Source organism: Ostrea edulis, chromosome 7, assembly GCF_947568905.1.
Source record: "Ostrea edulis chromosome 7, xbOstEdul1.1, whole genome shotgun sequence".
In the NCBI taxonomy this organism is placed as follows: Eukaryota; Metazoa; Mollusca; class Bivalvia; order Ostreida; family Ostreidae; genus Ostrea; species Ostrea edulis.
In genome coordinates this window covers 2663306-2685710 of record NC_079170.1, presented here as the reverse complement: position 1 = coordinate 2685710, position 22405 = coordinate 2663306, and the positions used below count along the sequence as shown (strand labels likewise).

Here is a 22405-nt window from a genome sequence, read left to right as displayed (position 1 = left end):
CTCCTTTTCTTCTTTGAAAGGGGGCATAAGTAATTGTTTACAAAATCTCATATATATACCGTCGGATGAATTTAGAAATATGACTGAAATGGGTTTCCGTACTTCGGAAAACGTAAATATTGACTATTACAATGACATTAATGGAATTCCATAATTCTTCAAAAAAAAAAAAAAATACAATCGGAATAGTACATTACAGTGGCGGATTTAGAGGGGGCACAGCCGGCGCCCCCCCCCCCTCCTCCCCTAAAATTTTCAAATTTAAGGTAAATCGCGGTATCTTGTTTCGGAAAATGTACTAAACGATAAAAGAAGCAATATTTCCTTCCACTCCCGGAGAAATAAATGACAAAATCTTTTGATTTCTTTAATTACTTTATTGGGAGAACTTCATTTAAAAAAAAAAAAACTTAAAATTTTGGTCATTTTATTAATTTCACCTTCACAAAATGATAGAAAATAGTACAAATGACTAAATAGGAGAAATATTTCAAGCCACATAAAATCTGTAAAATTCGGGAGCTTCGCCCCCTGGACCCCCACGAGGGCTTCACCCTGGACCATCTGCCTCATAAAGTGGTGCCCCCGTAACAGCAATTCCTGGATCCGCCCCTGCATTATGCTTATTAATTAACCCTAACCCACTTTTTAATTATTTTTTTTTTTTATGTAAAGGAACACATTATAGATATCACTAAAGGTTTTTGACTCATTTTGTTTTAGTCAATGCAATGTGCACTTATAATTTTTCGCCGCGTTGTTTACCTATCTAAAACCGTAAAATTGTTTTTAAAAAAATTATCTTACACTCTGTAACTAATCATTATGAAACAGTCAATTAAAATATTTCATCGTGCAATTTTTAAAACTGCCATGATATTATGATACCGTGACTAGCACATGTTTTGTACGTGTACGCGTCCTTTGTCACTTGATTTTGTCAGATTTCTTCATGTTACACGATTTTCTTAAGCCTGGGAATATGCGATTACTTCCGAGTTTTAACTTTCCTTTTGCAGTAAACGACTGATGTACTTACCCATCTAAATGCGGCGAAATTTTAGAGGGTTACGTTTGAATTCTTCATTTAATAACAATTAAATTACTGGCTTTAATTTTTGATTTGTTTATAATTACGGGGGGAGGGGGGTGGGCTCGTTATATCGCACCTTGGTGCATCATTTTTCGAAGCTTGGGTGATGTTATATATATATGAACTTTAAACAAAGAAAATCTCGAGTCTGTTAAAACTTTATTGCTACAAACTCTCGTGCGCACTATCTTTAGTTTTTTTTAAACGTATTGAGGGGACTCATTTAAATTACATTGTTATAAGAATGTCAACATACATGCATGATTTGTCTTTAAAACTTAATGAAGCTGTTCAAAAAGCAAATGAACAATTTTTGAAGATCTTTGTGCGCGGGATTAATTTGCTGTCGGTGTAAGAATATACAGAAAGTTTGTGATACACGATGAATCCGCACGCCGTTGATAAATTCGCGAGCCGACTTAAAAACCAAAATTTGAGAAAAATTTTAACGGCGCTATCTGCTCATTGGAGCGGCGAGTATTATGGTAATCGGAAAGAGGGCTCACTGTAAAGTTACTCAAGGGAATGCACAAATTATCCAAAACTCGCGATGAGCAAAACTTTGTCCAATATAGTCTCGGCTAATAATAATGATAATCTATTAAGTGATAGTGAGAAATTTAATAAGTGTGTCAGGCACCCACTCTATGAATCTGTCTACTTCAACCAACAGACGGGAAGCGTTCCTTCGGCCCCTAATTTGAGGCTGATCGACAATGCTTTTTTTTTTTAATATACGCATGTCCCAAACTGTGTACCTTGCAGTAAAGCAGAGAAAACTGCAATTGCTGTCGATTTCTGCTGGCGGCCGACATGCGTGTAAATTACTCCGCGAATCTGCAGCTTTTTCTGTTTCGACTCTGTTGTTAATACATTTCACGGAAACAGACATTTTTTTAATTTGCAATTGAATTACAAGCATTTAACATATAAATTGTTTTCTTCGTGGAGAAACGAATGTAAAAACCGAATTGCAAACTCTTTTAAAACAAAGTTAGCGATTCGGTTTTTATATTCATTTCTCCATGAACAAAATAATTTATATATTCAATCCTATAATGATTTTACACACAACAGACATTTCCACAAAATATGTCCGGTTTAGGATTGCAAACTTCTTTTTTTTTAATTTATAAAGCATTAACCCGATCATCCTGCTCTCCGAGCGATGGGTGTGATATTGTACGTGTTGGTTTCGGAGAATCGTTGGTTTCGCTGACTATATATAAACCTCCAAAATACAATAACAAGCATTATATTGTGATTTTTCTTCAATAAATCACTGGAAGAATTTTTTATTTTTTTTATTTTTGCTGTATTTTACTATTTCAACAAAAACTAAAATATTCAGGAAATAAAACTCGAACACCTAATGTAGAGTAACCTCGCATGCGTGAGTGCAACAGAAGTTTAATTATAATATACACATGTACATATACATCTGGAGGCTCATTTTCCCACTCAACTCATTCTACAATAGAAAACAAAATATATTAACAACATGTACATTGATATACAAAATAATGCGTATCGTATTTCATGGCATTCTCTCACGAGAGAGCACATTACGCAAGCTTCTCCTGGACGTTAAAATACGGGTAATTTACATGTCCTTTATCTGTACACAGGTGAGCGATTTATTGTAAATGTCTGTCAGGAAAATATAGCTTGCATAACGCTCCCTCTGGTGAGATAACGATTCCATACCCTTACAAACAATTACATGTACTAATAAAAAATTTGAGATGTGAGGTTGTGTGCTTAAAGGTGGAGAAACGTTGAATTTCATTAAATAGGCACATGTCATTTTTTTCACAGTGAAGGGGGGGGGGGCAGATCGGAGGGGAAATAGTAAAAATAAAATAAAAATTAATTCCTCCAAAAAAAAATAAATAATAATAATAATCCCGCCTGCCAAATCCTTAATTGATTCATCAACTAAAACGGCCTAAACATTAAATGGGGGAGAGGGGGGTCATCTTTTGATACATGAATTCAATTCAAAACTTTAACTACTAAATATATATAATGTACTATCAAGAAGAGCATAAAATTAACATTAACATAAGAAGCTGTCAAACACTGAACTTTTATTCTTGTCCCTTAATATGTTTATAAATATATGCATGTTTTATTTTTGATGCTTTGAAGTAAAATATACATAAAAAAGTTAATATCGCAATTTACCGTGCATGAGTAAAATATTTCACAAATGTAGTTAATGGCCCTTTACAGTGCCCTGTAATGTAGAACTATAAGCCACAGGTCTTCAGATATGACGATGGAAACAGAGGTCCCGTGTCATGGTGGGCGTTGTCAAAATAAAGAACCCTCACTGTTACGAGTCAAACGGGGACCCACTGAATGACACCCCCCCCCCTCTCCTCCCCAGTGTCCTCAAGTTGACCTTGCAGATTTTTCTTTTGTACCTTAAGCGCAATATTATTTGTGTGCACGGGGCGTAATTACAATAAGTATAATTAAAGAAAGCAGTTATTCATTGTATACATATTTGATTGCATTTTATTTTTTATGAAAGGAAATTCTATCTTCTGACGGAAATGTTGACACAGCTATCCAACGTGATTCAGGTCAAAACAAGTTTTAAAACTATTTAGACAATCGATAACACGTAGATAGTGTATACAGGCTGACACGCCGCACAGGTATTTAATTCTCAGGACTAGACGGAAGGTCGAAAGAACAGGGAGGCCATGTTGGATTTTAAGGTGAGACAAAATTATATATACGCATTCTGACATTGTAGTGTTAGTAGTATCGATATTTCTGTGATTAATGAGATAGATCTGATCACTTAACCTGTGATCAACGAAATCGATCTGCTCACTTCGTTACTAATTTCATAAAATGTCATTTGAAATATCAAATTTAATGACCACAGTGTTACATATCATGCTATAATTCTAGCTTCTCAATTGTTTTGACCTGTCAACGTCTCTAATTAAGATTCTTTTTTTATTGACAGTAAACTTTTCGTGTGATCCCGCCATCAGAAATGCATCCCCGGCGCAGTGCTCAGGAAGTCCTACTGTGTGACCTCTGTGAAACTATCCCCCTACAGAGTCATTGTGAACTTTGTAATATAAATCTCTGTGTTAACTGTGCAGTAAAGCATCTCTCAGACTCGTCTAAAAGACACAAAGTCGTGCCGTTTTTACAGAGAAAGGTTACCCCTAACTACCCAAAATGTCCGAAACACTCCGAAAAACACTGCGAGCTTCACTGCGAGGAATGCAACATTCCTGTCTGTATTACCTGCGTCTCCTCAGGTAAACACAAAGGTCACGATATGTCAGATATTTTGGAAAAACTCAGCGCTAAAACAGAAAGTTTACAAAAAGATCTAAAAGAACTCGAGACAAGAATTTACCCGCGATATGAAGAAATGGCCTCCCATGTGCAAACTGAAAAAGCCGAGTTAGAAACGAAATACGGGAAACTGACCACAATTGCTGACCAACAAGGAGAAATCTTACACCGGGAGATTACCGCCATTGTCAACCGACGGAAATCCGCCATTGCGGAGATGAAAACTAAACATCTGGACGCACTAAATAAAAATACAGAAGAAATCACACAGAAAATGGCGGAACTCAAACAGATCATGTCCGACTTGAAATCAATCCTAAAATCAAATGATGTCTCCTTAACCTCTACTTATAAATCTAGGAATTCCCAATTTAGAACATTACCGCCTAAAGTCCGAGTTACATTACCGAGTTTCTCTCCTCAGAAAATAAACAAAGATCAGCTCAATGAAATGTTTGGTTCTCTGCCGCCATTATCCATTAACACAGAACATGGCGACACAATGAAGTCAGCAGAAGCTGTATCGTCTCCTCCAGTCAAACCACTGCTTGATGAGCCGCGCGTCACCGCCACCATAGACACTGGGTATAACAGACTATACAGTGTTAGCTGTCTGAGTGAAGATCAAGTCTGGACACACGGGGATAACGAAACCATGAAGCTGCTCAACCTCCAGAGTAAACTACTGACATCAATACAAACCAAGTCAGGGGGAATACCAGAGGACATAGCAGTGACACGGGACGGAGATCTTGTTTATACTGACACTAGTAATAACACCGTGAACTTAATTAAGAATAAACAGATACAGACCGTGATCACACTACAGGGGTGGAGACCTCTCTCTGTCTGCTGTACCGCGGGTAACGATCTCCTGGTTACCATGATCAGTGATGATTACAAACAATCCAAAGTCGTGCGTTACTCCGGCTCCACAGAGAAACAAAGCATTCAGTTTGATGATCAGGGTCGTCCTCTCTACTCATCTGGTGGTAACACTAAATACCTCAGTGAGAACAGGAACCTGGATATCTGTGTGGCTGACTATGAAGCTAGTGCAGTAGTGGTGGTCAATCAGTCAGGAAAACTCCGATTTAGATACACTGGTCATCCCTCTAATACCGAGCAATCATTTTATCCATACGGCATCACTACAGACAGCCAGAGTCACATCCTGACAGCAGACAATGACCGTATCCACATCCTAGATCAGGACGGACAGTTCCTCCGTTACATTCACTGTGATTTACTCGCTCCATGGGGTTTATGTGTGGACATCAGAGACAACCTCTTTGTGGCTGAGTGGGGCACTGCTAAAGTGAAGAAAATCCAATATCTATAATCACAGTGTTAATTACACAGCTCTACAGTGTTAATTACATCTACCAACACAGTGTTAATTACATGTCTAATCAGAGAGTAAATTACAACACTGTGTTAATTACATCTGCTTGTTAATTACAGTCCTGTGTACATAACAACTCTATGTTAATTACAATCCTGTGTAAAATACAGCCCTGTGTTAATTACAGTCCTGTGTACATTAGGGTTCTGTGTTAATTACAGCCCTGTGTTAATTACAGCCCTGTGTACATTACAGTCCTCTATTTGTGATGTGTAACATGTACTTGTGTTTGTGAGTTTAACAGAACATTATTTTGTTTGTGAATTAATTCAATATGTGTTTGATTTTACAATGTATATATTAGATAAACATGATACAGAGTTCAGTCTTACATTATTACTGAGTACTTACTTAGATTTGTAGTACTGTAACAGAGAGTGACCCCAAACGTCCAGTCTTCATCACAGATCTTCAGATTCAAGGTCACAGTCTTCTGTTTACCATCAATAACATCACACCACTTATCTAAATCTCCACCGTCCTACAAAATAAACAAAGTGTAATCATATCAAACTGAATTGTCAAGGATAGTCTGTGATATATTTACATGTTTAAATAGATGTCAATGTAATGGGAAGGAAAAGACGATATGGCTGAACCGGTGTCACAACGGGGATCGAATCCAAGGCCTTCGTTCCCACGATATGAAAGGACCAGGAATTGGACCCGAGACCCCTGTATTACTAGTCAGGTGCTCTAACCACTGAACTATCCAGATTGATATCAATGGTTTGACTGGACGAGGAATCAAACCCGAGACCCCTGTATTACATATGTAATAGTCAGGTGCTCTAACCTCTGAGATATCCACTCCGATATCCACAGTACAAAGGGAACTTTTCCCATTACAATTTGTCTGTTGTTATTAACTTTTCGCATTATGATCTTCTCTGGGAATTCAAGTTTGTTCAAATGAAGAATCAAAGGGGAAATAATCAAGAAAAGGGAAAAATAGGGTGGGGTCATTTAAAAATCTTCTCAAGAACCACTGGGCCAGAAAAATTGAGATTGATGTAAAAGTTTCCTGATATGTATCATATATACAAGTTTGTTAGAACCATGGTCTGCCTGGAGTGGGGTAGGACGTCATCAGGAGATCAAAGTTTTACATGGAGATAGAGAGGAAAAATCTTCACAAGACTAGAAGGTCATAATTAATCACATCAATATGAAAGCATGCCCAGGTAGTACAGATTCAAGTTTCTTCAAGATGTTGTCCTCGGGGGGGGGGGGGGGGGGGGGGCAATAATGGACACAAGTTTTATACGGGGATATTTAGGGACACGTTTTTGAAATTCTTCATCTCAACAACAGCAGGGTCATGTTAATATGTAAACACGTTCAGATATTGCAGGTAATTCACTTAAACAAATCATTTTCAAGTGTAGCAGGTGTGCGGATTTAAGTGTTCATTATCTTGCGACTATATCTGGGGAGGGGGGCATATTGTCCTGTCCTGTATGTCTGCCCCTTACTTTATTATTGCTACATGTGTACTAACTTTTGAACTGTGGGTCATATGGCTCTCATATTTCATATATCGGTATTCTATACAACAAGACCTTCCTAATAGTTTTTAACCCTGTGACCTTAACTGTAATTAGAGTTTGACTTTTTATTAAGAATATCAAACTCAAGCAGTATCTCCTGAACTATTTCAATACAGCGTTTGGATTTTGTATATAGATTCCTTATGACAGAACCTTACATCTTACACCATTTTCTTTGACTTTGCAGTCTTGACCTTAAAGTTTGACTTATCTTTCAAAACTTGATCTGAAACTTGAACCTTGCTGCTCATCACTTTTGAATTGTGAGTGATAGGTCTTTCATTTTTCATATGTGCTTCTTGTGACAAAACATGTTTACATATCAAAGTTTTTAAACTTGTGACTTCAGAGTTTGACCAACTTTTAAGAAAACCTCATCAAGATCATATCTTTGGAACTATTTAAGCTGGCGTTTTCATATTTTGTATATGAAATACGTTATGACAAGACCCTTTGATAAGATGATATTGTGACAAGGCCGTTCCTTTCCTACCTTGTCACAATAAAGGACGAGGCCTTTCCTTTCCTACCGATCCCGTGGGGGATCCGGGTTAGAATAGGTCCTCAGTACCCCTTGCTTGTCGTAGAAGGCGATTAAATGGGGCGGTCCTTCGGATGAGACCGCAAAAACCGAGGTCCCCTGTCACAGCAGGTGTGGCACGACAAAGACCCCTCCTTGCTCAAAGGCCAAAAGCGCCAAGCATAGGCCTAAATTCTGCAGCCCTTCACCGGCAGTGGTGACATCTCCATACGAGTGAGATATTCTCAAGAGGGACGTTTAACAATATTCAATCAATCCTTTCCTACCAAAGTTGTTGACCTTGTAACCTTAACCTTGATCTTGACCTACTTGTAGAAAATCTTATTTAAGGCAATATTTCCTTAAATATTTAGGTAGGTCTTTAATACTTCATATATAGATTCCTTGTGGGAAAACCTTTCATCTCATACCATGACCTTTGACCTTGTATCAAGGTTATGTAGTGCTCATTTTGGGCTATGTTGGGATTACAATATGGGGTTAATTTTTTTTACGTTGAAATAAAGGTTGAAAACATATCTTTTTCAAGATCCCAACAGCAGAATAAGAGGGTTTACCTTGATTCAGGTGAGCATTGTTGCCTATGAGGCTCTTGTATTTGTGACTGATGAATTACTAGTACTTTTAAGCATGACATTTTAACTTGGCCCGAGGCTGGTTCCATGTTACTTAGTTGGATGCGCACCTGACTATAGATTCTGAGAGCACCTGACTATAGATTCTGAGAGCACCTGGCTAGAGATTCTGAGAGCACCTGACTATAGATTCTGAGAGCACCGGACCAGATATTCTGAGAGCACCTAACTAGAGATTCTGAGAGCACCGGACCAGAGATTTTGAGAGCACCTGACTAGAGATTCTGAGAGTACCTGACTAGAGATTTTGAAAACACCGGACTAGAGATTCTGAGAGCACTTGACTAGAGTTTCTAATAGCACCTGACTAGATATTCTGGGACCCTGGGTTTGACTTCCAATCTAGTCCATTGTATTTTTTATAGCAAACAGCTATGTCTACAAATATTCATGGAAAATTAAGCTGTCCTACAGCAGAAAATAATCCCATACTTGAAAAGTAAGTCTGGATCCTTTAAGGGGTATTTATGTCTCCCCTCTTCCCGGGGGAGAAGTATTATTTTTGTACAAAGTTATAGTGGATCTGAGGGGTGGAGAGTGTAAACTAGTTTGTGTACATATTTCCTCCTATATGGCTTATCGGAGTTCATTATGTCTTTGTTCCTGCCCATGCTTGCTCCTTCATACCATGCTGTACATAAAAGGAGGTTTCATTTGATGCACGTCCAATTTGGGGAGCTGGGGAGTTATTTGTTTTTCATAAAAACAACTTCTATTAAACAGGCTTCTACACAACAAATTTGCTTTCATTTTAAATCACGTGATTCAAGATTTCTGAGTCAGCATAAAGAACCCTATCAATTCCGGATGATTTGGTTTTGTACACTTAAACTTTGATCATCCATTATGACCCCATCAACCCCCCCCCCTCCCGATATAACCATGATTTGAAAATACTTCAATTTTAATACCTTGGGATGCTTGTATATTAGTACGAGTATTCATAACCCTGCTGTCAGAGTTATAAAGATATTCCCTATGCTGTCTGACGTGTTTCATACCGATTGTTAGTCCGTTCTTGGCACACTGATTTTGACTACAGATAACTCTGTTTACAAGATCAGGACATCAGGCTCACGGCGAATATGACTGGTCGACAGGGGATGCTTACCCCTTCTAGGCATCTGATACCATCCCTGGTGTGTCCAAGGGTCCGTGTTTGCCCAACTATCTATTTTGTATTACTTATAGGAGTTATGAGATTGATCACTGTTCGTTATCTACGCCTTTCCTATAATCCCTATGTAACACTTTGATTCCCTATTGTGATCTCACCCTATCCCCAGGGGCAAAAATTTGAACAAATTTGAATTTGCTCTTCCTGGAAATGCTTGCACATTAACATATAGTAATCATGACCCTGTTTTTCTTAAGAAGATTGTTAAATATGTATCCTATATATCTCCCTTTAAAACTTAGATCCCTTATCGTGGCCCCATCCTACCTCCAGAAGCCAAGATTGGGAGAAACTTTAAACTACATTACCTGGGGATAATTGTATATCAAAGTATTCATGACCCTGATGTAAGATTATTAAAGATATTTCCTATACATTCCTATGTAAAACTCTGATTCCCTATAGTGGCCTCACCTTACCCCTAGCAACCTTAATTTGAACAAACTTGAATCTGTACTGCCTGGGAATGAATGCTTGCATATCAATATGATTTCTATTATGACCCTTTTGTTCCCTGAGAATTTTTAATGCTTTATCCTATGAATCACCATGTAAACTTTGATCACCCATTGTGACTCCATTTTACCCATTTGAGGCAAGTTTGGCTGATATTAGAGCTGTGGTACATGCTTGAGAAGAAGTCGAAAATGTTGAAAGAAAGTTAAGGAAGAGACGAATAGACTGATGCTGGACAATAATTCATCAGAATAGCTCACTTTAGCTTTCAGCTCATGTGAGCTAAAAAGGGTTAACACTACATGCCCCAGTCATTGCATGAATGAGGCATAAAAACGGAACATTTTGAATAATTTCATAAACAAACCTGACATTTTCTACAGTGATAGAGCTATCCAAGTCCTACCAGAATGTCAGACGCAGGACAATTATCGTCGTCAATCAGCCAGACATCTCGAGTAACTGCTACCCTGTAAAATTTATTTCAACATTAAGGATTTGGTAACCAAAATGACTTCTTCACACTATTAGAACATGAATGTCTACAAAAAATCCATGTAAGCATTCTGAATGTACCAAAGTAGAACAAACCTCAATTTAAAAATATTCATAACACAATATCTAACCTCTGTATACATCAAGTCCTATGTGACATCAATGAAAAGTTTCTCACACCCTCACCTCCCAACATAAATTTTAGAAAATAGTTCTCTATACCCTCATATCTCAACGTAAAGTTCAGAAAATAGTTCTCCATCCCCCCACGTCTCAACATAAAGTTCATAGAATAGTTCTAATCCCTAGCTGTCACCTCACTACATAAAGTTCAGAAAGCAGTTTTCCAACCCCTCAACGTTCAATTCAGAAAATAGTTCACCACTCGCTCACCCCCAACGTAAAGTTCAGAAAATAGTTCACCACCCCCTCAACTCCCAATGTAAAGTTCAGTATTTGTAAATATGTTTAATACCTAAACCCTGTACATATATGAATAAAGAGTCTTAAAAGTCCATTGTTACTTATTCCTATTTCTCCATACATTTTATGGCATCATATTAACAATTTTTACTTAAGGGCAGATTCAACTCAGAATTTAAGAATAAAGGATTGATGAAAAATCAATAGAAAACATTATGTGTTGGTGAATTAGTGTACCTGGTGTCAACAACAAAACGTTTACAACAGGTCCATGGGCCACACTGCTCAACTGAGTCACCTTGGTCCATATTTAAAGATTTTTCCTATATAATAACATGTAACACTTTGATCCCTATTGTGCCCCCATCCTACCTCCAGGGTCGATGAATTTTACAAACTTGAATCTGCACTATCTCAGGAAGCTTTCGTGTAAATGTAAAGGGCCAATGGTTCTTTAGAAGATATTTAAAGAGTTTCCCTATATATTTGTTTATAAAACTTAGATCCATTATTGTGAACCCATCCTTCCCATGAATGGGGGCAATCATTTTAACAAACTTGAATTTGCACTATGTCATGAAGCTTTCGGGTAAATGTAGACTTTTTTGGTCCAGCGATTTTTCAAAAGACGATTTTTAAAGATTTTCCCCATACCTAGTTACCTCGGTATATCGCCCGTCATTATATCGCCATCACCACATACTACCATCGAAATGTGTACAATGGATTTCCATAGACGCTAAAAATTCTATATAACGCCAACCTCGCCTATCGCCACCTGTTTTTAGGTACAAAAGGTCAAACTGCCTTTCTAAATACCCGACGACAATGCCAACGACCAAGGATCAGAAGCCCTAATTATACATAGTTGGTCTGCTCCGCTGAATCAGAGTGAAACTAAATTTAGTATGTGTCATGAAAACAGGTAAGTATTGGTAACTGCAATACCGTATATACTCGCCTATAAGTCGGTACAAATTTTTGTCAGAATCGGTTGACAATTTCAAGTCAATGCTCTAGTGTTTTTACCTATGTTTCAAAAACTATATTGAGAAATTAATAATTATGAGGTGCTCAATATCCAAGCCTTATCTGTTTGGGGTTTAAATGCAACCCTTGATCTATGATGGGCAATGATTTACCTAAGCAATTATGGTCTCCTAATTTCCAGTACCTGACATCGTGTTTACTTAGTGGCACACACCTCGCGAAAACCGTTATTGTGGGATTCAGGTAAAATTTATTGTATTAACAATATATTTTTTTAAGAGTCAAGAATGATGATATAAACTATCTGTTAACAATATTCAATCTTTTATGAAATATATTTCAGCCAGTATACGTATGAATATTTCAATATTAAATCGGGTTCGTAATTCAATTTTATTATCCATGATAATTGTCGGAGTTGTTTTAAAAAACCACTACATTACGCCGCCCAGAAAAATACCAATCTTCTTAGGACGTGCCTATAAGTCAGACATAGAGTTTTGGACCAAAAATTGACTCCCAAAAATCCGACTTATAGGCGAGTATATACGGTAATAATTTGAATATACTCATTTAAAATTGTCCAGTAGTTTTGCCTACGCATGAACAATGAGAAACGAAACTACTATCGGCTGCAAACTTCCACCAATCTTCATGTGCACACTAAACTAAATCTCTATTCGATGGGATTTGCTATCAACTGCTGTACATTTTGTGTATCATGCGACTTTTGTGTGTATTTATTTGTGTGACATCATATTTCTGTGTCCCAGAAAAAAGTTGCAGTCATTGCATGTGTGTTTGACAACCTGCTCAACCCACTCAGTCAGCATAGAACCTACCATGACACAAATGAAACTATTGTAGATGTACTTACATGTTTTACAAATGCACAAGGGCAGAATATACATTTTTTAGCAAAGTTTAAAGAAGTAAAGCAAAACAATTATTTTTACACATATATGTGGACGGCAATAGCTGGCGATATAACATGGTAACACTACATTTGTATGTAAAACTTTGATCCTCTATTATGGCCCTATCCTACCCCCGGGGCCCAGGATTTGAACAAACTTGAATCTGCACTATGTCAGGAAGCTTTCATGTAAATTTGTACTTTCCTGGCGCAGTGGTTTTTGAGAAGAGGTTGTTCAAAGATTTTACCTATATATTCGCATGTAAAAGTTTGATCCCCTAATGTGGCCTCAACGGGGGTCATGGTTTTAACAAATTTAAAAGTGTACTATGTCAGGAAGCTTTCATGTAAATACCAGCTCTTCTGGCCCAGTGGTTCTTAAAAACAGATTTTAAAAAGACCCACCCTATTTTTTTGTAATTGTCTCCCCTTTGAAGGGAACAGGGCCCTTCATTTGAAACAAACCTGAATTCCCTTTCCCCAAGGATGCTTTATGCCATGGTGAAATTGCTCGAGTGGTTCTAGACAAGAACATTTTCATAAATCGTCAATGTATTTTCACTATTTCCCTATTGAGTTCCCTTGGAAAGGGGCATGGTCCTTCATTTGTACAAAATTAAATCCCCTTCACCCAAGAATGCTTTGTGCCACCTTTTGTTGAAATTGGCCTACTGGTGCTGAAGAAGATGAAAATGTGAAAAGTTTATGATGACCCTCAAAACAGCGGACAACGTACAAATTTCGGTCAGAAAAGTTCACTTAAGCCTTCGGCTCTGGTGAGATAAAAATGGACCTAATGTACATAATTTTCAGCCCAATAAATTTCAGAATATCCCCACCGTTTTACCATAATTGGGGTCATTGGACTGTTGTGTTTGCCCTTGCCAGGCACCGATGGTCTTATTCTATCCCCTGGAGCCAGAATTAACAAGAGGCCCATGGGTGGACCACATCACTCACCTGAGTCACATTGGTCCATATAAGAAAACTTTCCATATATATTTGCATGTAAAACCTTAATCCATAGTATGGCCCCAACCTACCCTAGGCCATGGATTTTGCAAACTTGAATCTACACTATGTCAGAAAGCTTGCATTTAAATGTGAATTTCTTTGGTCCAATGATTCTTGAGAAGATTTTTCCTATATATTTGTATGTAAAACTTTTATCCCCCCTTGTGGCCCCATCCTACCACCAGGGGCCATTATTTGAACGAACTTGAATCTGCATTATATCAGGAAGCTTTCATATAAATCTCAGTTTTTCTGGCTCAGTGGTTCTTGAAGGAATATATATATTTGTATGTTAAACTTTGATCCCCCTTGTGGCCCCATTCGACCCCCGGGGACCACGATTTTAACAAACTTGAATCTGCACTATGTAAGAAAGCTTTCATGTAAATATCAGCTTTTCTGGCTCAGTGGTTCTTGAGAAGATTTTTCCTATATATTTGTATGTAAAACTTTGATCCCCTATTGTGGCCCCATCCAACCCCCAGGGACAACGATTTTAACAATTAAGAATTTGCACTATATCAGAAACCTTTTATATAAATCTCAGCTTTTGTGGCCCAGCGGTCCTTGAGAAGAAGATTTTTAAAGAATTTTCCTATATATTTGTATGTAAAACTTTGATCCCTTATTGTGGCCCCATCCGACCCCCGGAGGCCAGGATTTTAACAATTAAGAATCTGTACTATATCAGGAAGCTTTCATATAAATCTCAGCATTTGTGGCTCTGTGGTTCTGGAGAAGAAGATTTTTAAATATTTTTCCTATATATTTGTATGTAAAACTTTGATCCCTTATTGTGGCCCCATTCGACCCCCGGAGGCCAGGATTTTAACAATTAAGAATCTGTACTATATCAGGAAGCTTTCATATAAATCTCAGCATTTGTGGCTCTGTGGTTCTGGAGAAGAAGATTTTTAAAGATTTTTCCTATATATTTGTATGTAAAACTTTGATCCCTTATTGTGGCCCCATCCGACCCCGGGAGCCAGGATTTTAAGAATTTAGAATCTGCACTATATCAGGAACCCTTCATATAAATCTCAGCTTTTGTGGCTCAGTGGTTTTGGAGAAGAAGATTTTTAAGCATTTGTCCTATATATTTGTATGTAACACTTTGATCCCCTATTGTGGCCCCATCCTACCCCCGGGGGCCAGGATTTTAACAATTCAGAATCTGCACTATATAAGGAACTTTTCATATAAATCTTCGCTTTTGTGGCTCAGTCGTTCTTGAGAAGAAGATTATTAAAGATTTTTTCTATATATTTGTATGTAAAACTTTGATCTCCTATTGTGACCCTATCCGACCGCCGGGGGCCAGGATTTTAACAATTTAGAATCTGCACTACATCAGGAACCTTTCATATAAATCTCAGCATTTGTGGCTCAGTGGTTCTTGAGAAGAAGATTTTTCCTATATATATGTATGTAAAAATTTTAGCCCTTATTGTGGCCCCTTCCGATCCCCGGGGGCCAGGATTTTAACTATATAGAATATGCACTATATCAGGAAGCTTTCATATAAATCTCAGCTTTTATGGCTCAGTGGTTCTTGAGAATAAGATTTTTAAAAGATTTTTCCTATATATTTGTATGTAAAATTTGATCCCTTTTTCTGGCCCCATCCGACCCCCGGAGCCCAGGATTTTAACTGTTTAGAATTTGCACTATATCAGGAACCCTTCATATATATCTCAGCTTTTGTGGCTGTGTAGTTCTGGAGAAGAAGATTTTTCCTATATATTTGTATGTAACACTTTGATTCCCTATTGTGGCCCCATCCGACCCCCGGGGGCCAGGATTTTAACAATTTAGAATCTGCACTCTATCAGGAAGCTTTCATAAAAATCTCAGCTTTTGTAGCTCTGAAGTTCTTGAGAAGAAGATTTTAAAAAGATTTTCCCTATATATTTGTATGTAAAATTTTCATCTCCTATTGTGGCCCTATCCGACTCCGGGGGCAAGTATTTTAACAATTTAGAATCTGCACTACATCAGGAACCTTTCATATAAATCTCAGCTTTTGTGGCTCAGTGGTTCTTGAGAAGAAGATTTTTCCTACATATTTGTAAGGAAAACTTTGATCCCCTATTTTGGCCCCATCCGACCCCCGGGGGCCAGGATTTTAACAATTTAGAATCTGCACTATATCAGGAAGCTTTCATATAAATCTCAGCTTTTGTGGCTCAGTGGTCATTGAGAAGAAGATTATTAAAAAAAATTCCAATATATTTGTATGTAAAACTTTGATCCCCTATTGTGTCCCCATCCGACCCCCGGGGGCCAGGATTTTAACAATATAGAATATGCACTATATCAGGAACCTTTCATATAAATCTCAGCTTTTATGGCTCAGTGGTTCTTGAGAAGAAGATTATTAAAGATTTTTCCGATATATTTGTATGTAAAACTTTGATCCCCTATTGTGGCCCCATCCGACACCCGGAGGCCAGGATTTTAACTGTTTAGAATCTGCACTATATCAGGAACCCTTCATATATATCTCAGCTTTTGTGGCTGTGTGGTTCTGGAGAAGAAGATTTTTAAAGATTTTTCCTATATATTTGTATTTAACACTTTGATCCCCTATTGTGGCCCCATCAGACCCCCGGGGGCCAGGATTTTAACAATTTAGAATCTGCACTATACCAGGAAGCTTTCATATAAATCTCAGCTTTTGTGGCTCAGTGGTTCTTGAGAAGATTTTTAAAACATTTTTCCTATACATTTGTATGTAAAATTTGATCCCTTTTTGTGGCCCCATCCGACCCCCGGGGGCCAGGATTTTGACTATATAGAATATGCACTATATCAGGAACCTTTCATATAAATCTCAGCTTTTATGGCTCAGTGGTTCTTGAGAAGATTTTTAAATATTTTTCCTATATATTTGTATGTAAAACTTTGATCCCTTATTGTGGCCTCATCCGACCCCCGGGGGCCAGAATTTTAACAATTTAAAATCTGCACTATATCAGGAAGCTTTCATATAAATCTCAGCTTTTGTGGCTCTGTGGTTCTTGAGAAGAAGATTTTTAAAGATTTTCCCTATATCTATGTATGTAAAACATTGATCCCCTATTGTAGCCCCATCCGACCCCCAGGGGCCAGGATTTTAACAATTTAGAATCTGAACTATATCAGGAACATTTCATATAAATCTCAGCTTTTGTGGCTCTGTGGTTCTGGAGAAGAAGATTTTTAAAGATTTTCCCTATATATATGTATGTAAAACTTTGATCCCCTATTGTGGCCCCATCCGACCCACGGTGACCAGGATTTTAACAATTTAGAATCTGCACTATATCAGGAACCTTTCATACAAATCTCAGCTTTTGTGGCTCAGTGGTTCTGGAGAAGATTTTTAAGGATATTTCCTATATATTTGTATGTAAAACTTTGATCCCTTATTGTGGCCGCATCCGACCCCCGGGGGCCAGGATTTTAACAATTTAGAATCTGCTCTACCTAATAAAGCTGATCTATATATCTCAGCTTTTGTGACCCAGTGGTTCTTGAGAAGAAGATTTTTTAATGACCCTACTCTATTTTTACCTTTTCTTGATTATCTCCCCTTGGAAGGTGGCCTGGCCCTTTATTTTAACAATTTAGAATTCACTTTACCTACGGATACTTTGTGCTAACTTTGGTTGAAATTGGCCCAGTGGTTTTTGAGAAAAAGTAAAAAATGTTAAAAGTTTACAGACGGACGGACGCCAGAATACGGGTGATCAGAAAAGCTCACTTGAGCTTTGAGATGAGGTGAGCTGAAAAGTTAATAATATATTCAAGGAGGGTTTCACAAGACTTAAAGAGGTTTCGTTATTTCTACCTCTGTAGTTCTGAAGACGATACATAAATGACCCCATCCTATCTTTTTTCATTTGTTGATTATCTAATCCTTGAAGGTGGGAGTCCCTTCATTTAAACGATTTTTAATCCTTTAACAGTACTAAGTTTGGTTGAAATTGGGCTCTGTGATTGTAGATAAGTTCAAAAATAAGTTTACAGACAGACGGACAAACAGATGTACAACAGAGAACTGGTGATCAGAAAAGTCCACTAGAGCTTATAGCTCAGATGAGTTAAAAAGATAGAAATTTTACCAGCTCCATTCAAAAGTTTGTCTCCAGAAATGGATCAGATGCTAAGTAAACCTCTGTCTTCTTTTAAGAGATACCGGTAAGAACTGCTCCTACTGCAGGGTGTCACCATCTCATGAGGACCAGGGAGCTGAAAAACCAAAGTAACAATGAGTGTTGGAATGGCCAGAAATCAGACAGGTAAATGAAAGTTTGAGCAAATTAAAATCCTTTTGAATTTTGTGAAAGGAAACCTGAGCTTGTTCTCTTTTAAACAGAAGACTCACTGTCCTTATTGGTAACCTGAACATTGGTTATATGTAACACTAAGACTAGAAAGTCAATAACAATTTTCCTATATTGAACCTGTCTTTGAGCCTGACTCTGACAGAGGGGTCATGGATTTTACAATTTTCATTCAGGTTTTTTAAGGTCTTCATTTCGAGGGTCTGGACCTTTCCATTGGGAAAAATAATGGAATATTTGGCATTGGGAATGAGAACTTCTCTCAGCCCCCTACAGACCCTAAAATTTCCAGAAATTAGAGGGCTTTTCAAACATCATTAAAAAGCATTCAGATGGTAGACCCTCCTATACAAATTATCAAAACAGACAGGTATACAGACATTGCTGTATCATAATACGCCCCATCTACAGCCGAACATACAGACATAACTGTACCATAATACGTCCCATCTACAGACAGACATACATACATTGCTGTACCATAATACGTCCCATCTACAAATGGGCATACAGACATTGCTGTATCAAAATATGTCCCATCTACAGACAGACATACAGGGCTGATACATTGCTGTATCGTAATATCCCATCTACAGACAGACATACAGACATTGCTGTACGATAATACGTCCCATCTACAGACAGACATACAGACATTCCTGTATTATAATATGGTACAATGCATGTAGCTATAATTCATGTTTTTGACTATGAACCAAATTTACAACATTCAAACAACATTTAATATGTAAAATAACACCATTAACAAGTGCTGTATTATAATTTACATAGTCTAAGGGAGATCACTGTAAAATTTGCCAGCATGCTCTTTACATGATCAAAACTTTTTACATTAAATATGAATACTTCTCTTAGTCTTCTCAGGGCAAATGATGACACCCATTGATTGCTACATCCTATCAATTTTCAATAAAGTGTTCAGTCTTCAACACCAGGCAATGATGGAGTGGTGAATTAAGAAAATGTCTTCTGTCCATTCATACAAGTCCCTAAAAAATTTCAATGATAAGTTATTGCCAAAATTGAGAATGTAAATGAGGCTGAGATGATTGAGTCACAGATGTTGCCAGCTGGAAATATCACGTCCCTCAGGAGCCAAGTCCCTACATGTAATCCCTGTTTAGAGTGATGCAATGTACAATAACCCCCTGTACACATTATGTACTCCAGGGTGGGCGAGTCGTTCTTGCAGCCAGCAACACAAACTGTGTACTCCTTCCATGGAAGTGTTACCTCAAAGCATGAAAATAATTAAAATGTTGACAAAGAATGAACATTGCTGAATACATGGTCACTTACATGAAGAAAATGACAAAACAAAGATGATGTTGACTATATGTATAGTGTTAGTTTATATGACAAATAAAACCTCAGACTCATTTTTAAATACATGTAGTTGCCTTTAAACATTTAAAGTGTGTCACAAGAAGATTTGATTTATTTCTTTAAGATATTAAAAATATTTTTTTTGGCTTTCTTAATTATTTGCTAGTAGTTAACATGGTTATTAGGTATAATATATATACTATATGTTAGTAAGTTTCAACAATTAATGTTTGAAATCTAAGAACTTTTTTTTTAATGAAAGCGTTTTATTTTATTCAGTCATGCAATTTGAGTCAACCATTTTCCTATCCATTGGGCCAAAACCGCAGTAAAAGTTCTCAGAGGATTCTAAAAAAAATAAGTTGATAGCCGGCCAAGTGACCACGAATTAAGTATACATAATTTAAAATAATGTAGCCCTGTACCTCGTAATGCTTCTTGATAAACTTCTCTGATCGGACGCATAGTGCTGTCCACTCTTCTGATAATGGATCAGACAGCTCCATTCAATGTCTGTGTGCAGGATAGCTGCTACTATCCCCACCATTAGCTTAGTGGACACCACCCTAGATAAAATATCAACAACATGATTCGAATAAAACACATCAACATCTCAGTTCAAACACAAGCAAGTCATAATGTAGACAGGATCACGAGCCCGAGACAAAAAAATGTAGATATCCCGAGCATCATTCTAATTGTTCATCCAAAAAAGTGGAGACTCTGAGCATCATTCGAATTGTTCAGATACAAATCATTAGTTTTTCAATTTATTCTTTGATAGTAATCTATTTTTAATTTTTACACAAAATGATGCAGTTTTAATGGACTGTGCCCCACAGCGAAATCCCGCAGGCATAAATAGTGCCCCCCCCCCCCCTACTCTGGGGTCATGATGTATTGTAAACAAACTTCATTGTGAATCTACAAGACTTGAGTACACATGATTAACTTTTGATGCTGTGCCCCACATCTGAATTCTACAGGTGAAAATAGTGCACCCTCCCTACCTGGGCTCAAGGGTGGTGATGTAAACAAACTATGACCCTACAAGGGTGGTGATGTAAACAAACTATGACTCTACAAGGGTGGAGATGTAAACAAACTATGACTCTACAAGGGTGGTGATGTAAACAAACTATGACTCCACAGGGGTGGTGATGTAAACAAACTATGACTCTACAAGGGTGGTGATGTAAACAAACTATGACTCTACAAGGGTGTTGATGTAAACAAACTATGACTCTACAAGGGTGGTGATATAAAAAAAAACTACGACTCTACAAGGGTGGTGACGTAAACAAACTATGACTCTACAAGGGTGGTGATGTAAACAAACTACGACTCTACAAGGGTGGTGATGTAAACAAACTACGAATCTACAAGGGTGGTGATGTAAACAAACTATGACTCTACAAAGGTGGTGATGTAAACAAACTACGAATCTACAAGGGTGGTGATGTAAACAAACTACAACTCTACAAGGGTGGTGATGTAAACAAACTATGACTCTACAAACCATAAAGATGCTAGAACACAAAATTTTGAAGAATTGCATTCATTTGGTCCTTAATTGATTTTCATTAAAAATGTCTAGATTGATCATACGTAATAATTAGAACTCTTTTTTACCTCTTCCTTCCCCCAGGGGTCATCTTAACATGAAATAACTGTAATCTACACATGAAGATGATCATCTGAGTTACAGTGTTATGACCCCATCTTGAACCCAAGAGTTGTGTTGTGCACAAATTTAATGTACAAGATGATGCCTGCATATCTATTTGTAAAATGAATTTAAATTTGTGGTTCCTAAATAGAAAATTTATCTTAGAAGAAAACAGTTTTCCTCTGTGACCTCACACTGACCTCAGGAGTTATGGTATGAACAAACTTGAATGTACACTTCATGAGGATACATGTATATTGATTTCTCTATATATACCAGTAACAATTGCGACTCTTCTTCAGATTTATGACAGTGACTTGATGGGCGTTACTGGTCACTCAAGCTTTTCATATTTTTGCAGCTCCAGCGATTTTTTCCCTTATATAACTGGCACCGATAAACGGAACCATTCCCAATGCCAAAAACCGTAGAGTTTTCCCAATTTTGAGACTAAAAATTCCCAACTTACTTTCCAAAAAATAGACCGCTGACATCTTAATTTACTTAGTCTGAAACATTGTACAAGTTAATTAAAATGTTCACTTCCGGTATTAAATCGAAAGTACAGGGAAAAGAGTACCAATTATTTTCCCATAGATCTCAATACAAACCTACCTGTGCACATGTAGGAAATTTGAGTTCTGAAATTTCTGTGTCATGAGATCTGTCACCATGTGAATGAGCTGCACCATCTATGGACATTGACATTACCAGGAATGAAAGACTCTGACAATTCTGATGATATTTGGACCTGATTTTTGACTGTAATAAATAAAATGTTATCAAAGTTACACGATTCTGTTTTTTTCTTATGCATGAAATAATTTTAAGGCATCATATTGACAATTTCTTTATAAGGGTAGATTTTACCCCGATTTTAAGGAGGACCTCCCAAATTGCAAAAAAAGTAAGAAAAACTGCTAAATATGTCTTTTCAAAGAAGTCTGAATAACAATTTTCTGTAAGATCAAGAAAGAGAAACCATGTAGGAATCTAATAAATCTAGTGGTTCTTAATATGTTCTCCCAGCTGCTGA

General features: G+C 37.3%; 1 protein-coding gene and 2 long non-coding RNA genes across 3 annotated transcripts; 1 reads left to right on the top strand and 2 right to left on the bottom strand.

Annotated features, from left to right (window-relative positions):
* Positions 1-2466: 2466 nt before the first annotated feature.
* On the bottom strand, positions 2467-5370 carry LOC130047653 (uncharacterized). The gene is made up of 2 exons (XR_008796478.1): positions 5237-5370; positions 2467-2564 (listed from the first exon to the last, which is right to left on the bottom strand). It is a non-coding gene; the product is annotated as an uncharacterized LOC130047653 (long non-coding RNA).
* LOC130047639 (uncharacterized) lies at positions 3733-6149 on the top strand. The gene is made up of 2 exons (XM_056143019.1): positions 3733-3822; positions 4080-6149. Exon 2 carries the CDS (start codon positions 4110-4112, stop codon positions 5763-5765), a length of 1656 nt encoding a protein of 551 aa, XP_055998994.1. The 5' UTR covers positions 3733-3822; positions 4080-4109; the 3' UTR covers positions 5766-6149.
* Positions 5691-22128, bottom strand: LOC130047645 (uncharacterized). The gene is made up of 7 exons (XR_008796467.1): positions 21985-22128; positions 20126-20266; positions 19221-19363; positions 18132-18258; positions 10555-10657; positions 6180-6309; positions 5691-5736 (listed from the first exon to the last, which is right to left on the bottom strand). It is a non-coding gene; the product is annotated as an uncharacterized LOC130047645 (long non-coding RNA).
* Between the last annotated feature and the right edge of the window lie 277 nt (positions 22129-22405).

Coding starts and splice junctions, on each gene's coding strand:
- LOC130047639 (XM_056143019.1), top strand. CDS start 4,110: ATGCATCCCCGGCGCAGTGCTCAGGAAGTCCTACTGTGTGACCTCTGT.